General features: G+C 42.3%; 1 protein-coding gene across 8 annotated transcripts in view; it reads left to right on the top strand.

Annotated features, from left to right (window-relative positions):
• MAP3K15 (mitogen-activated protein kinase kinase kinase 15) overlaps nucleotides 1–17,809 on the top strand; it is a 146,986-nt gene that overhangs the window by 54,375 nt on the left and 74,802 nt on the right. For all 8 annotated transcript variants that reach the window (XM_053312981.1, XM_053312982.1, XM_053312979.1 and 5 more), the window contains 2 exons: nucleotides 6,582–6,750; nucleotides 7,382–7,488. In XM_053312981.1, coding sequence (XP_053168956.1) covers nucleotides 6,582–6,750; nucleotides 7,382–7,488 — 276 coding nt within the window. The remainder of the gene's footprint in view (nucleotides 1–6,581; nucleotides 6,751–7,381; nucleotides 7,489–17,809) is intronic.

Below are 17,809 nucleotides of genomic sequence, written 5' to 3' on the forward strand. Positions count from 1 at the left end.
TCCAGAAGCACTCCTAAACTGCATACCTGTTCCTTCTGGGGAAGTGTGACTCCATCCAGAACTGGCAGATCAAAATAGTCTCCTGAGTTCTGACCCCACACAATAAGTACCTCCATCTTATCTAGAGTAAGTCTCAGGTTGTTATCCCTCATCCAGCCCATCACTGCCTCCAGGCAGGTATTTAGGGAGGTTATGCCTTCTCCTGATGATACTGACATGGAGAATAGATTTGGGTGTCATCATCATACTGATAGCACCCTGCACCAAATCTCCTGATGATCTCTCCCACCGGTTTCATGTAGATGTTAAAAAAGCATTGGCGACAGTATGGAGTCCCGAGGGATGCCATATAAAAGTTCATGTTTTGAAGAGCAACAGTCTCCAAGTGACATCATCTGGAATCTGCCTGAGAGGTAGGAGCAGAACCACTGCAAAGCAGTGTCCCCCACTCCCAACCCCCTCAGGAGGATACTATAGTCTATGGCTGATAGTATCAAAAGCTGCTGAGAAATCCAAAAGGACCAACAGAGCCACACTTCCTCCATCAATTTCCTGTTAGAGATCATCCATCAGGCCTACCAAGGCAGTCTCCACCCCATAGTCTGCCCGAACACCGGTTTGAAATGGGTCTAGATAATCAGTTTTCTCCAAAACTGTCTGGAGCTGGGAGGCTCATTATTGACATTTTCTGCCATTATCCTCCTGGTCTTCAGTTATGGCAAATGTCCCTTTCAGTTAGCGCCATGCATGAAAATATTCTTTATTCACTGTCTATTCATATCATAGTGATGGGAAAATCAGTGTGTTCATGTATGTATACAATAGCTTTAGATTCCCCCCCCCCAATATTGTACTATTGAAATTTTAAGCAATTTACTATTTTCTATTAACAACATTGGCTTCTTAAGAATATAATCTTCTGGAGCAGAGTTTCTCAGACTGGGTCCCCAGATGCTGTTGATTGAATGATGTAGTAGTCCAGCAGCATCTGGGGACCCCTGTTTGAGAAACCCTGTTCTAATGAAACAATACAGTGTGGTGGGGAGCCAGCTGGAGTGTGGACATGCCTCTGCTGCCACTGAGGAAGGAAGCAGGGTCCAACCTGGAAAGTGGCTCCAGCCCCCGCGCTCCAGCCCCCGCGCTCCAGCCAGGTCAGCGGCTGGGCCTGGGAAGCTGCAGTGGGCAGCAGGAGCATCGTGTGCCGTGCTGGGGATGGCCAGCATTGCTGCTGTGCACCAGCCAGTGGGGAAGACAGGGGAGCAAGGCAGCCCTTGTCAGTACCAGGTGGCTCTGGGAGGCAGGGCAACGCAGGATCTTCACACCCATCAGGACATAGTCATCATGACTAATTTTAGCTGGAGTGGAATCAATATGTGCTCAAGTCCCACTTCTTAAAAAAGCTGGTAACAATTGTTTGAATTAAGTTAAGAGATGAAATAGCAAAATGTCTTCTGACAGTCTGTTTTCTGCCCTCTTGATGTTTATAGATACAGCTCATGTTTAGATCTCAAATTATATTTTAGTGAATGATAGATAACTCAACTTCAGGTGCATATACAGTATAGTCTGTAGCAGATCAGTTTTATTTTGAGCCCCTGGTGGCGCAGTGGTAAAACTGCTGCCCTGTAACCAGAAGGTTACAAGTTCGATCCTGACCAGGGGCTCAAGGTTGACTCAGCCTTCCATCCTTCCGAGGTCGGTAAAATGCGTACCCAGAATGTTGGGGGCAATATGCTAAATCATTGTAAACCGCTTAGAGAGCTTCGGCTATAGAGCGGTATATAAATGTAAGTGCTATTGCTATTGCTATTTTAATTGTTGGTTTTTAAGGAAGATAAGTCAAAAGTAAAATCAAAATGTATTGGCAAATGAGAAATATTATTTTGAATATGCTAGTTGGAATATTCCAGCCCTGAACTGTGATGCTATTGACACACTAGTAGCCTAAACTGGAGATAAATCCATTGAGCTGAGCTGATGGTGAGCAGGAACACTTTCATTTGTACCAGAATTTGTTGTGCTATGAGGATATTTTGTATGTTATACAGGTACAGTTAGTTGCACATATTTAGTAATCGGTGCTTAAGTTCTGCAAAGAGTACTTTTTTGTTCAATAGATGAGGATCCACTTGTTAAGAAGTAAGTGGTATCTGTTATGTAATTCCTTGTGACTCCAAATGTTCTACAAGACTTCCAAAAAGTCTAAGTTCTTAAGTCAGAGGCGTAACTAGGGAAAACGGCACCCAGGGCAAACACTGAAATTGCGTCCCCCCCCCCAGCATACATCTGACTTGCTTGAAATAAATACACATAAATAAATACCCCCAGGAAGGAAGGAGTAGGAGCTCGAGGGAAAGTGAAGTAGAGATTAAAAAAAGAGTATGGAGAAAGGAGGAAGGAAGGAAAGAAAGAAAGAAAGGCAAAGGATATCAGCAAATTGCCTATTTTACTCTCATTTTTCTACCACCGGTTGAGTCGCCGATATTTTATTTACACAGTCCCAGATGGATATTCTGGGCAAGAAATTGAAACCCTCTATAATGAAGCGATTTTCTATAATGAAGCGATTTTCTTCAGGCAGTCAATTGGCTACGGACAAGATCAGGATTTAATGCATGTACCAATCATATGTACCAATCATAATGCATGTACCAATCAACCAGATAAATCAATGCATGTAGCCAATCACTCCCAGCCAAACCTACCTCCTTGTAGAGGCATCCAGTAACATAAGACCAGTTTCTGGACAAACTTAACAGAAACACACCAAGGTTACTATATTCTTCCAGTTGTACACAGCATTATCAGAACAGGGAGACTCCACTTAACCCAAGGTTCACCACACATTTTTAAAACCCATTAAGTCTATTTGCAACCTAAACCTGTGATTTGTGATCACACAGAGAGATTACAGCCAGATAAATCAGCTCAGACAATGTCTATAATTGTCAACAGTATGTGGCATCAAAAGGTAAAGATTTTGAACCTAGGAAGAAACAGCAAATGAAACATTCATCACCCTCACATAAAGTCAGAGCTTCTCTGTAGGCAGCTGAACAATTTCAGCTAAGCTGCGGTGGGCAGAACCATAGTGTAATATGCATCACATGATACAGAGAAGAAACTGCATGTATGAACACTGAAAAATGCCCCCCCCCCCCGCCACCCTATATCACAAAACATGCCAAGATCTTAAGGAGTGCCAACTTGCCTTTTAAAGGGTTTTTACAGGGCTAGGTAGAAATCCTATACACAGATACCCCCCCCCCTTCTTTGAAAATAAAGGGTGGGGGTGGGGGAATAGAGAACGGGGCAAAGAATGGGGAAACCAAGCACTGGGAATGTCATTTGGAAGTGGCTTCTCTGTCTGTGTGTGTCTCTCTCTCCCTCTCTCTCGCACACACACAGTTGTCAACCAAGGAGCTCTTCATATTCTTAAAGAGCAATTTAAAGCGACGAGCACTATTTAAAGAATTCGGTCTATGCAGACCGAGGATTGAGGACACGATTTAGCCACACTCCCCTCCTTCCGCCCGTGAAGGAAACGGATATCAACTGGTCTAAAGGAGCGTGCCTCTGCTCTGAGAGTCTCCAGAGTGTTTTTCCTCGCTGCTGCTGAACAACTTCACTCTGTCGCTTCATATTCAAAATTAAAAAATAAGACTGCAGAGGGCAAGGTTCCTCTGAAAACTTGAATGCAAATACCTCCTTTAGGGGGTCTGCTGCCTGCAGTAAAACTGTTTGAATTACCTCTCTTCTGCAAGTACATTTAACGAAGAACAAGACAACCCCCCGAAAACAATTAAAAGAAAGCGCGAGCTGGGGTTGCTCGGAGCTCAGCCTATGCTTGAGTCTAGAAGACGCCTAAAATAGCGAGACGGAAATCTGAACTGCGAGTGTTTTGCATTTGCTCAGCGCTCGCTGGATAACTGTGCCGTGTGAGGGGTGTCGTGTGTGCCTCGATGGGCGGGCGGGTTCTCTTGTATTTCGGGCAAGGGCCAGACTGTACAATCGGACCCGGGCGGAGGGAGCCTGCTGCTGCCCGGAAGAAGCCAACTCTCTCCCCACCCCTCTGAAGTTGGCCAGTGGCTACCGCGCGGCTACTACCTCGCAGCCGTAGAGCTGCCCGAGCTGCTCCACGATCCACTCCTCCAGCACCAGCCTTTTCCGCAGCTCTTTGCGATCGTATTTGACTCACTTTGCCCTGCTGATGGCGCCGCTGCTGCTGCTGCTGGACTTGCACCACCACTGCTAATGGGGCGACCGAATCCTCCCAGGACGAGCCGCCACGAGGGCTCTGGAAAAAGACCCGGTTCCCGCCGCCTCCGGTAGCAGCGGCGGCTCCCGGCTCACTGCCCCCAGTGGCCACATGGTGCACTTTATCAGAAAGCAGCACACACAGTTTTAGAACTTGATTAAAGAGAAGACAAAGTGCACGCACGTGCAGGCGCCAGGCGGTGAGCTCTCCTCCCAGGCCAGACACGCATGCGCGGCGTTTCCTCCTCCCGACGCATTCGTGACTGGTGGCAGGGCAGCGGGGCGGGGAGTGCTGCGTCTTTGCGGACTAAAAAAAAAAAAAAATCAAATGCGAATAAAAAAATATTTTTTGGCAAAGGCAGGGGATTGGTGGGGGCACTTTTTGGCGCTCCCCTGCCAAGTGGCGCCTGGGGCACGTGACCCCCCTGCCACCCCTATCGTTACGCCCCTGTCTTAAGTCCTATTTTGTTCAGTGTGATCCAGACCAGGGATTCTCAATGTTGTTCTCAGATGTAATTGGACTTGAACTCCTATAATCCCCAACCAAAGGTCACTGGAACTGAGGATTATGGGGGTTGAAGTCCAATAACATATGGGGACCCAACATTGAGACTCCCTGATCTAGACAAACCTAACTTCCTCCAAATTGCACCACATAAAATTAGTTTTATTTTTCAAAGAACAATAGAGAAGATTAAAATTCAGTGTATAAGAGTCTTTTAACATTAAACATACTGGCCAGCATCCAAAGAGGCATGCAATACGTTCAATATGCCCAAGAGCCTATGTTTCACAAACAAATAACTGATTTGGGGCAAACGGCCACTCTGGCAATTTTCAGTGTAAAAATGGCAGAGTGGGAAAGTGTTAACCCTACTTACTGTGTATTTTCTGTCTAGCAAACATTTATGTTAAGAAGTTTGCCACAGTGGGGATCCTGTAGAGAGTCGTTGGGGGCAGAGTCGGAAAGAGAAGGAGGAGGAAAAATAGAGTTGTTTCTGAATAAAGCTTAGTTAAACATAAAATTGCTCTGTGTTTATGAGGGAAGCTATAAAAGATCGTGTTTACTGGGTGCTATGCCTATCTGGAGGCTTTAAAAACCCTAGTTCCAGTTCACGTACTGCTTTGAGCCTATTTGTTAAAGATGTATTTAAGATAACATGCACTGCAGCCCAAAGGGGAGTTTATAAAGCAGTTTATATGGCCTGGTGATCTGCTGTGTTAGAAGAAAAATAAAATCAGTAATACACATCCAAGAATTTGGGCATGTTAAAGTAGCTCTGGTAATTGGTTTCTGGTAATAGAGTTTCCTGGGGTTCTTTTTTCTATCAGTAGTTTATTATGTTTTTGTTTTTGTTGCTCCAACAAGAAATAGAAATGAAGAATAATTCTAAATAAACTGTTACAGCAAAGTGTGAAACAAAACTATTGAAAAGAAGAAAGGCTTCTAATAATTAGGCTGTGGTGTTTTTTGTTTTGTTTTGGCTTTTTTGAAGGGTGGCCCTGCAGAATTCTTAAAAATCCTGTTTTAAGTCAGAAAAGTAGTAAGATAAGGAACAAAACAGAAGAAGTTAAGAGGGAAACAAGAGATTGCTTTTGTGTGTGTGAACTGAGCAGGGAGTTAGCCTTGTTCATGCTTTGTGCTTTTAGTACTCTGCAGGGGTAGAAACTTTTAGTCCTGTGGCATATCAGATAGAAGGAATGCATAGGATCATTACCAGTGGCCCCATTCTTAACCTCTGCATGGTGGTCTGATATTCTGTACTGAGCCTAAGTGGGAAAAAGCTCTGTGTGTGTGTGTGTGTGTGTGTGTGTGTAGATTTTGTGCAGAACATAGCTCTTTTCATGTTATGTTCAACACTTGTACAATCTGTGTACATGGCTACAGATCTGTCAGTTACAGTTATTCACATATTGAATGTAAGTACTCGCATGTTATGTTGAATGCAGGTACAGCAGTGCACTTCCTATATGTTCCATGAATTTGAGGGGCCTGTACCCAGGTTTACTTTTGAAATTAATGCAGGCACAGTCATTAACACAGAACATGTACCTGTGTACAGATATCTGAATACAGGTACTACATAATGTCTGAATTACCTACACAGGCTTTTGAGGATAGAAGACAGAATAGTCCCTCTCTTCCGAATGTTCCTTAATTGTTTTCAATAAATATACTTTGAATCTCTTCAGATAGCCACCAAGAGGAATTCCCCACAGAGAAACCAAGACTTGATGCTTTGGTAGTTACTAGTCTAGTTCAACTAGCTGAAGACAACAATTTAGATAACTAATGTATTTTTTTCCTGTGCTTAATCCCTTAGCACATACTACAAGGAAACTCTGCTAAATGACATTAGAAAAGCTAGAGAGAAGTATCAAGGAGAAGAACTGGCAAAAGAGCTGGCCAGGATTAAGCTTCGTATGGATAATACTGAAGTTCTGACTTCTGACATTGTAATAAATTTACTTCTGTCATATCGAGATATTCAGGTATGTTATATTTACAATGAAGGAAATAAGTTATTAGAATTTTCACCCGTGGTTAGATGTTTTGAAAGGTGACTTTGATTCAAATCCAGTGTCTTATTAATAGCAATTTGCTACACATTTTCGTACGCATTTTATCAACGTGACTTGTAATTTGAGAATACGCACCTCATAGTTTTTTTGTTATCCAGCTCTAATTTGCATTTGTTAATGTGTTCCTTCTACTGTTGATTTATAGCAATCTACAGTATTGCACACACATAGATTACCTGTAAGGCTGCTTTGTCATTTCATTGAAAATCTGTCTTCAGTTGGAAATATGAAAGTGTTTAAAGAGAAATGTTAACTAACTAGTAGAGTGACATGAGTGACTTGTTAACACAGAGAAGGACAAGTGTCATTAAGGATTGTATTAGTTCATAAATCCTGCTCCCAGTAGAGTGGTATGTTCCTTATAGGCTGAGAGTGTCTTGCTGTCCTAGGGTAAAATGTTTGTGAAGGATTGAAGCTAGAAATCTTTCTTAAAAATTCTTGACTGTAGTTACTTTTGGAAAACTAGTAAATTAAAAACTATTTGATGGATGAATTTCATTTAGTAAAGCTGTCTTTTATTGGCTTTTTCAACTTTTATTAGGACTATGATGCTATGGTGAAATTGGTGGAAACACTGGAAATGCTCCCAACTTGTGATCTGGCTGATCAGCAAAATATTAAATTTCACTATGCATTTGCATTGAATCGGTAAGATTAAATATTTCATTCATAATAAACTGAAATGCATAGTTAACCCCATGAATCCAACAGCACGAATAATTCAATGCATTAATAATTATTATCACATTAATAATTGCAAGCATGGATTACAATACTTGGTGTAAGATTAAATGATTTAAAAAAAAAAGATTTTTGACATTTAGTATTTTACACACATCCTTCCCCATTTCCCCCCATCTGCTCCACTCCATCCCCAAGCCCGACCTTCCCTCCCCTAGCCAGCCTTTGTGCACTGCGCTGGCTTTGGGGGGGAGGTGGGAAAAGAAAGGAGAGATGGGGGGAAAGAGAGAGAAGAAGAGGGTGAGCAGGAGTGGAAGGAAATACACACCGTTGCACCAAGAGATGTGGGTAAATCAGAAATGGTGTTTTTGGTTGTTTTTTGTTTGTGTGTTTAATTATTCTAAGAATAGTTCAGTAAAATTATCCCAGATTTCTGACCATTTATCCAATGTATTTACTTTTATGAGGGCCCATTTTTCATGTGCCACTAACTCGAGCAAGTCATGCACCCGTTCTAGGGGGAGCGGGAGACTTCCATCACTTCAGTATTAATCTCTTGGCTACCACTAAGCTTCTCTATAGCCATTATTTAGGACCTGGTTTTAGTCCCCACTTGGTTGGGATATACCCCAGTACTGCATTCAGATCCTTCAGTGCAAGGGATGAATCCATCACTAAATTAATACACATAAATACCTTCCTCCAGGATCCTTGCACTATGGGGCAGTCCCAGAACATATGTGTTAAGTTGGCATGGGGATTATTGCATCTCCTGCAATTACTATTTGAGACCATTTTTAATCGCTTACGGTGTAGAGGGGTCCATTATGCCCTGAAAATAATCTTCTGTTGGATAAGGTGCAATGCGGCACCTTATCCAAGGACGATGGAAATCTCCCGCTCCCCCTAGGAGCAAGGAATGGGTGCACGACTTGCTCGAGTTAGCGGCACATGAAAAATAAGCCCTCGAGATAAGTAAATACATTGGATAAATGGTCAGTAAATAAATAAATAAACAAACAAATGAATAAATGAATTTAAGATCCATTGAGCTACATTTAAAACTACCCAAAATATCTTGTCATTGTGCTGGTGACAGTTTATGTGTAAGTTCCAGGTTCCATTTGTCCTTAAATATATCCAAGCCAGGGTCCGTGTCTCCATGCGTGAAGGCATACAGATATTTGTTTAGTTTTGAAAGAGGAGACATCTTAATGGTGTGCACTAATATATCTGGACTTGCTGGTGCCACCAGTGCACCGGGTCCGAATTGAGCAGATATACTATGTTTCAATTGCATTTACTGCCAGGCACTGACTGGGGGTAGGTGGAACTCCTCTTGCAGGGAGGCTAAGGGCTTGTAATTATCCTCCTCATTTATCAACGGTGATAGTCGACTGGTTGCTTTTTCTACCCAATGCGTCCATAAAATTGGCAGTTTATCTATCAAAATGTGCGGGTTTTCTCACAGTGTCATTTCCATGTGGATGTAGGGGGTCAAAATTTAGTTGTCTTGCCACTTTCTTCCGGGCATGCCGGGTTGCTTGTAAATGATGTTTTGTTTTGGGTTTTGTTTGTTTTTTGCTGAAAAGTAGGGTTGCGCGTTTTGTATTTTTTCTGTTCCAATTTGTACCAAATCCAAATCAACCCCATTTTGTATTTTGTCCAAAATTAAGCCTTCCGAATCACCCCAGTTTTGTTTTGTATCCGAATAAATCCGAATCTGAATCCAAATTAATTCAGATTAAAAAATGGGTCACATGGTCAAAATAGTGGGTGGGTGCCCAATGAGTGGAAGCTACCACAAAATTTCAAAGGATTTGGGCAAACTGCTGATTTTTGGTGAATTTTTGAAGTTTGCGTGTCGTTCAGATTTTCCCCATAGGGTATAATGGAGGTTTCAGGAAAAGTATAGTTTCACGTGGGGGTGTGTGTGGTGGCCCAGAGTGGAGTGTGGTTGGTGGTAGTGTTCAGTTGATACAAGGAAGCTACCACAATTTTTTCAGAGGAAATTGGCAAAGGGCTGATTTTTAAAGAATTAATGAACTTACGTATCTTTCAGATTTTCCTCGTAGGGTATAATGGAGGTTTCTGCAGTCCCATAACTCCACTTGAGGGGCACTGGGGTGGCCCAGAGCAAGTGGCGGTGTAGCGCACATAAGGTGCCAACCACCCATATGGGTTGCCAACCCATGAAGTACAGGGTTTTGTTGTTCTAGAGGTGTTCTAAGAGTAGATTCTCCAGTAGCATATGAGAGTGGATTCATGGTTTTTCATAAAAAATCTCATTTGCTACCAGAGAATCTATAATTCAACACCGCAGAAACAACAAAGCCCAGTACCCTAATGAGTTAGCAATCCAGAGAGGTGGTTGGCACCTTCTGTGCACTACACCACCACTGACTTTGGGCCATCCCAGTGCCCCCCAGGTGGAGTTATGGGGTTGCTGAAACCTCCATTATCCCCTATGGGGAAAAAATCTTAAAGACACGTAAACCTCAAAAATTCCTAAGAAATCAGCCCTTTGCCCTATTTGGAATCTGGGTGCACCACCCTTGGGGCACTGCCACCCAACCCACTGTTTTGCCCCTGAAGCCCCACATAAACAAGTTGAAAGAGTGAAGAGAATGATGAACAACAACAACACTTAATTTTTTGGAACAGTTATTTGAGAATTTTGCAGTGGGTGGGAACCTGTCCCTGTGGCAGTAGCACAACAGCACAACCCATTTGTGGATTCAAGAAATTTTTCAATAAAAACACTCCCTCCCCATGGAACAGTGACCACAGGTCATTTGAGATTAGGGATGTGCGAATCGATTTGGATACAAATCGATTTGTACCCGAATCTAGCTGATTCGGGTGATTCGGAGACAAAACGAATCACCCCTGTGGTCCATTGGCTAGATTCGGGTACAAATCGAATCACGGCTGATTCGATTCGAATCGATTTGGGTTTCGGATCTGTCCTATTAATTTCCCCAGATTCCCAGCTTGCATTTTTTAAAAAAAGCTAAGCTCAAGCCCTTATAGAAGTGGAGTTATGGAGCGAAATGTGTAGTCACTATTTTTTAAGTGTTCGGATTCTTTGGTGTATAATAACTTTTACTCAATGAATCCTTATGAGGATTCATTACACACCTTCATTTCTTCTATTCATTTTGACTGTCTTTAGGACAGTGCCAATTGTCAACTGCCATGTGCCAACTACACCCCACTCCCACCCGCAAGGCAGTGAGGTACTACTCAGTTTAAGTTAAGTGCCTAATGGGTAGAGGCTGCCACCCAAATTGCAGAGGGATTGGGCAAAGGGCTGGTTTTTGGTGAATTGTTGAAGTTTTCCATAGGAAATCATGTAGGTTTCAGCAGCCGCATAACTGCACTTTGGGGGGGGGGGTGCTGGGGTGGCCCAGAGTGAGTGGTGGTGTAGTGAACAGAGGGTGCCAGCCACTCCCATGGGTTTCTAGCCCATGGGGTTCAGGGTTCTGTTGTTTCTGAGATGTTCTGAGTGTAGATTCTCTGGTCGCAAATGAGATTTTCAGTACAAACCATGAATCCACTCTCATTTGCTACCATAGAATCTACACTCAGACCACCTCAGAAACAACAGAACCCTGTACCCCATGGGTTAGCAACCCCATGGGAGTGGCTGGCACCCTATGTGCACTACACCACCACTCACTCTGGGCCACCCCAGCACCCTCCAAGTGCACTTATGGGGCTGCTGAACCCTCCATTATACCTTATAGGGAAAAACCTTAAAGATGAGTAAACTTCAACTATTCACCAAAAACCAGCCCTTTGCCCAATCCCTCTGCAATTTGAGTGGTAGCCTCCACCCATTAGGCACTACCACCTCACCACACTCTTCCACCCCAGATCCCACTTTATGCACCAAATCTGCCTCAAAGACACTAAACCTTCAACTATTCACCAAAAACTAGCCCTTTGCCCAATCCCTCTGCAATTTGGGTGGTAGCCTCCACCCATTAGGCACTACCACCTCACCACACGCTTCCACCCCAGATCCCACTTTATGCCCCAAATCTTCCTCAAAGACACTAAACCTTCAACAATTCACCAAAAATCAGCCCTTTGTCCAATTCCTCTGCAATTAGAGAGCCAGCGTGGTGTAGTGGTTAGAGTGCCGGACTAGGACCGGGGAGACCCGAGTTCAAATCCCCATTCAGCCATGAAACTAGCTGGGTGACTCTGGGCCAGTCACTTCTCTCTCAGCCTAACCTACTTCACAGGGTTGTTGTGAAAGAGAAACTCAAGTATGTAGTACACCGCTCTGAGCTCCTTGGAGGAAGAGCAGGATATAAATGTAAAATAAATAATAATAATAATAATAATAATAATAATTTGGGTGGTAGCCTCCACCCATTAGGGACTACCACCTCACCACACTCTTCCACCCTCATAAGGATTCATTGAGTGAAAGTTATTATACACCAAAGAATCCGAACACTTAAAAAATAGTGACCACACATTTTGCTCCATAATTCCACTTCTATAAGGGCTAGAGCTTAGTTTTTTTTTAAAATGAAAGCTGGGAATCTGGGGAAATTAATAGGACAGATCTGAAACCCAAATCAATTCCATTCGGATCAGCCGCAATTCAGATCCGAATCGAATTTGGGTTGATTCGGGTGGGTTAGATTCAGATCCAAATCGAATCAGGGCTGTTTCGATTGGTTACAAATTGAAACACAGAAAATCCAACTTGCACACCCCTATTTGAGATAGCAAGATAGACCAGTGAGCCAGCATGGTGTAGTGGTTAGAGTGCTGGACTAGGACCGGGGAGACCCAAGTTCAAATCCCCATTCAGCCATTATACTAGCTGGGTGACTCTGGGCCAGTCACTTCTCTCAGCCTAATCTACTTCACAGGGTTGTTGTGAGAAGAAACCTAAGTATGTAGTACACCGCTCTGGGGTCCTTGGAGGAAGAGTGGGATATAAAATGTAAAAAAATAAATACATAAAAAATAAAACTGCCTTGGTACTATGGAACAGCTTCAAATGTTCATTTAACTGAAGTGGAGTGAGCCGTAGCCCAAACAAATCAGCCTACTGTTCAGAATTATTGAGAATTATCATCACTGCATTTAAGAAAGTGCAAAACTATGGATCATGGTTACAAGAAAGAGAGAAGCAACTAAGATTCCTGAGGATGTCAATAAATTGACAGAGATATTCCCAACCCCCCTCCTTTTGTCTCCTGTAGTCCCATGTGGATGACCTGTCCCTGCAATGGCAAAAGTTGTGAACCACTGGCTTAGACATCATGTCCCACCAAATTGCATTGTGGCCTAAATTACATTAGACTGCTCAACTTGGGCAAAAAAAACTTAGAGACCACTATAACTCATAAAAATCAGAAGAAAAACAAAATAGCCCTTCAAAAGACCCCTGAACAAGTCAAGAGATTCTTTCTAAACCTTTGGAAAGAAAAACCTGTGTAATTTCAAAACTTTCCTAACCAGCTTCTCAAAAAGCTTCTCCACACAATTTATACCATGGCTTTTAGCAAGAGCTTTGGAATTGCATTGAACTCCCAAAGATATTTGGGTATTTCTGTCTCAAAATGCTGTCTTCCAAATCCCTTTGCAAGGTCAGTTTGCATTTCAATCACACTGAATACAACACATACTTAACTAAACCATTCAAGCTTAAAGGCTTTTTGCATGTCTTATCTCCTGCTAATTACTCAGTGCCTCAGCTGGAGTGGAGAGAGTCAGAGAAGTCAATTTCAACTGCAATGCTTTTCCAAAGAACAAAGCATTCTGTCCAAAACACAGTCATTTTGATTTGGAAACAAAAATCTTTGTTTTTTAATTCTTGATTTTGTTTTGGTTACAAAACCTCCGAAATTGCCATTTTCAACATTTTGTACCCGAATCAAAATGCACAAGCCTACTGAAAAGTTCTTAGTCTAGATTCAGATCAAAAATAGACTGCTGTTTTATGTGCTTCCTTAATTAACATGCTGCAGTAGGTGAGCCACTGGATTGATCTAGTGGGGAAATTTTGTGTGTTTTGCTAGCATCTTTTAAAAATCATTATTATGGAAATAATTATTATGGAAATCAATATTATGGAAATCCTAGAATAAACAACTTCCTTACAGAAAGATAGGAGGCAATCTACAATTTAATAGATTTGTAATTCAGTCAATAATAATTTCACTTTTTCCTGCTCACCTGTAATATGTGCCTTATGTAACTGAAATTGTTTCATGCTTGTGAAGTAGGTATGTTCAAATATCAGACTGTGCAAGTCTTTGCTGCTTATTTTGGTTTTACAGTGCTTCTACCCCCACCCCCACCCCCCACTAATAATAGCAACAACTGTTGGTGGGAATTAGAAAACTGAAAACTGACATGTTGGAAAGTGTCATTTACTTAAAGTAATATCTAGACACACTCTGCAATGTAGCTGTGTAGATGGTATTTAAAATGGCAACGGCAAAAGCCTGTTTGAAGAATTAAGAGCTTATAGCACTGAGCAAGGGGGCAGTTCTTGTTCATCATGGCTAAGTGAAGATTTGTGCCTTGAGGAGAAAATAGCCCCAGTTCCATTACCTGTTTTGGTGGCAGTGGATATTTATATATCACTTTACAACCCACAAGCGGTTTGCATTGCAATGAGACTGAGAAGATTGTTCACTGTCCCAAAAGGGTTCACAAGATAAACAGAAGCTCAAGGGACACCAGCAACATCCACTGGTTCCAAGTTGAACTGAGCCATGTTGAACTGAGCAGAGACACCGGCTTTCCCTTCGCTAAATATGAGAGCCACCACTTTTAAAAGCTAGTTACCAGGTGTTAAATTGGCAATTATTGTGTGGAAGCAAGAAAGAGATGTGAATATGTAGTCCCACCTGCATGAAGAGACAGAAGGAAGTATGCACTTTAATTTGCACAATGGCCGGTCACAAGGAACACATTAGGTGATACATATCTCTGTGCGCAGTATGTTCCTGACAGTTTACATCAGCATTTGCAGCTGTTATTGATTTACTTGCACAGAACCATATGCAGTGACAAGCTCGTGGTAAATAGGCCTTTCAAATCTGCCAATTTTTGTCCACTGGCAGATGCATGTGTCTATAGTGTACATTTGTGCATGTAGAACAGCTGTTCCACATGAGCAAAGTCCCTAACGTAAAGTTACATTGATGGACTGGGGCAACTAGATAAAATTGCTGTTGTAATGGGGCTTCTCCAACAGCAGTGGCTGCTATATTACATTTCTTGGAATAATTTTGTGTAGCTTCATGAAAATGTCAGCCAAATGGGCTGCCTCTGTGAAAACATGGGGAAACATTCTTAGTAAAGAAATACAAAATAATACAGAAAATATGTCCTTACGTATATAAAGGACATTCCCCCCTATGCTTAGAATACTGTGTAAAAGCTTAGTTACTCACTCCAAAGAGTTTTGTTGAGCTGGGTCAGTTAAACTACTGCTTTAGTTTGATTGCTTTAAGTTTAAAGTAACCAATTAATTAATTATGCAAAGAAATATTGCTGTGCCTCAGTATAAGGTTATATATTGAGGCTAACTATTTTAAGCTGTAGTTTCATCGAGGAACACAAACAGATGGATTTATTGTGAGCTTAAATCGTATTACAGTTTGGAACCAGACTGCATAACCATGCCAACATCATTCCATCATATGGAATCGCTTTAGTTATAAACCTAAAATTTAATCTGCTTTTAATGAGTGAGTCAGGTATCACACCAGTTAATTGATTTAGACCCAGGTAGGACTAAAAAGGTTTGCAGAACATTAGCAATGTTCTTGGCACTAAATGGCATTTAATAAATGGAGTAACTCAGGAGTGTACTTTTAGGTGACCCCAGAAACTATGGTGAAAATACAGGAGGTTCTCAGACTTACGACACAGTGGCTCCTGAAAACACTGTCTCAAATCTTCACAGCTTAACTTCGAACCCATTTTCCTAATTTAATGTTATAAACGGGATTTAGTTCCTTAACCAAGGCTGGATACCCTATTTTTAGCCTACTTTCCTCAAGGAAAGTCTACTTTCCTCAAGGAAAGTAAACTTATGAGATCACCTGGCTCTGTGTGTGTGTGTGTGTGTGTGTGTGTATCCGTCCCTCTGTGTGTCCGTGTGTGTGTCCCCCTGTATCAACTTAGCAGGGCCTGGACCATTATGAACTAAATTGGGTACAGTTGTAGGGACACCTCAATGCTGTTGTTTGGGATGATGTCATCCACCCCAATTCAAGATGGCAGATGCATAAATGTTTGAGGCTCAAGTGGGCTAATTTGTGAACCACCTAAATGATTTGAACCAAATTTGCTACAGCTGTAGCAACACCTCAATGGTGTAGTTTGTAGGGACATGTAGGGACACTTCAATGGTGTAGATTGTGATGATGTCATCTACCTTGATTCAAGATGGCAGATGTGTGAACATTTGTGGCCCAAGTGGGCTAACTTGTGGACTGCCTAACTGATTTGGACCAAATTTGCTACACCTGTAGGGACATGTAGGGACACCTCAATGGTGTAGTTTGTGATGATGCCATCCACTCTAATTCAAGATGGCAGACATGTGAACCTTTGACATGCAAGTGGGAACCAATTTTGACCAAATTTGGTACAGTTGTAGGGACACATAGGGATGTCTAAAAGGTATAGTTTGTGATTATGCCCCAGTTGGGTGGATTGTGACGATCCACTCGATTTAGGATGTGAATATTTGAGGTGCAAGTGGGCTAATGTGTGAACTGCCTAACCGATGTGGACCAAATTTAGACCAGTTGTACAGATAGTGAAAGGAAAGTAGGCAGATTAGTACTTACCAGAACAACATGTTTTCTGCTGCTGTTGAAGCTGGTGGTGTGTCAGTCACAGATATGTACAGACATGCAGCAGAGAAGTTGATGGTGAAGAATCAGAAGTTGTTTACCATTCCCACTCACTCCCTTCCCAGTCCTTCCTGGCTTCTTCTCACTTCTTGTAGAAGAAAAGGAGAACATAAAAACATAAGAACAGCCCTGCTGAATCAGGCACAAGGCCCATCTAGTCCAGCATCCTGTTTCACACAGTGGCCCACCAGATGCCTCTAGGGAGCCCACAGGCAAGAGGTATGTGCATGTCCTCTCTCCTGCTGTTGCTCCCTGCAATTGGTATTGAGAGGCATCATGCCTCTGAGGCCGGAGGTGGCCCACAGCCAGCAGACTAGTAGCCATTGATAGCCCTTCATAAATTTGTCTAAGCCCCTTTTAAAGACATCCAAGCTGGTGGCCATCACCATGTCCCATGGCAAAGAATTTCTTAGATTAATTATATGCTGTTTGAAAAAGTACTTCCTCTTGTTGGTCCTAAATTTCCTGGCCTTCAATTTCATGGGATGACCCCTGGTTCCAGTGTTGTGTGTGTGTGAGTGAAATTTTTCTCTGTCCATCTTCTCCACTCTATACATAATTTTATACACTTCGATCATGTCTCCCCTTAGTTGCCTCTTTTCCACGGTAAAGAGCTCCAGATGCTGTAGCCTAGCCTCGTAAAGAAGGTGTTCCAGGCCCCTGATCATCTTGGTTGCCCTATTCTGCACGTTTTCCAATCCTACAATAACTTTCTTAAGATACGGTGACCAGAACTGTAAGCAATACTTCAAATGTGGGCACACCATAGATTTGTATAAGGGCATTATAATATTAGCATTTTTATTTTCAGTCCCCTTCCTAATGATTACTAGCATGGAATTGGCCTTTTCCACAGCTGCTATGTACTGAGTCAACACTTTCAATGAGCTGTCCACCACGACCCCAAGATCTCTCTCCTGGTCAGTCACTGACAGCTCAGATCCCTTCAGTGTATATGTGAAGCTGATGCTTCCCCCAATATTTAGCAATTATTTAAATGTACAATATTTAAATACAAGGGGGTGTATCCACTGATTATGTGGCAGCTATTCCAGTGATGATGAGGAATAGAAGAAGTAATGTTGATGGGTCACCAGGCCGTTGCAGGGGAAGGGAAATCAGAAACTAATTGTTGCCTTCCCTTCTGGCTGTCCTGCCAGCTCTTTGACCTTGGAAAGCAATGCTAACCATCCACAGAGCCTCGTCTTGCTCCTTTGTAATGCCAGGTCAGTCCAGAATAAACCTGAAATCATCCATGATTTGATTCTGGATGAAGGGGCTGATCTGGTATGTTAAGTCAAGTCAAGTCAGTTTTTATTTACAATCCTAGACCAAACAATCCATACATGCAAAAGGCAAAACAAATGTATAAGAAACTC

The sequence above is a fragment of the Hemicordylus capensis genome, chromosome 3 (assembly GCF_027244095.1).
Source record: "Hemicordylus capensis ecotype Gifberg chromosome 3, rHemCap1.1.pri, whole genome shotgun sequence".
Classification (NCBI taxonomy): Eukaryota; Metazoa; Chordata; class Lepidosauria; order Squamata; family Cordylidae; genus Hemicordylus; species Hemicordylus capensis.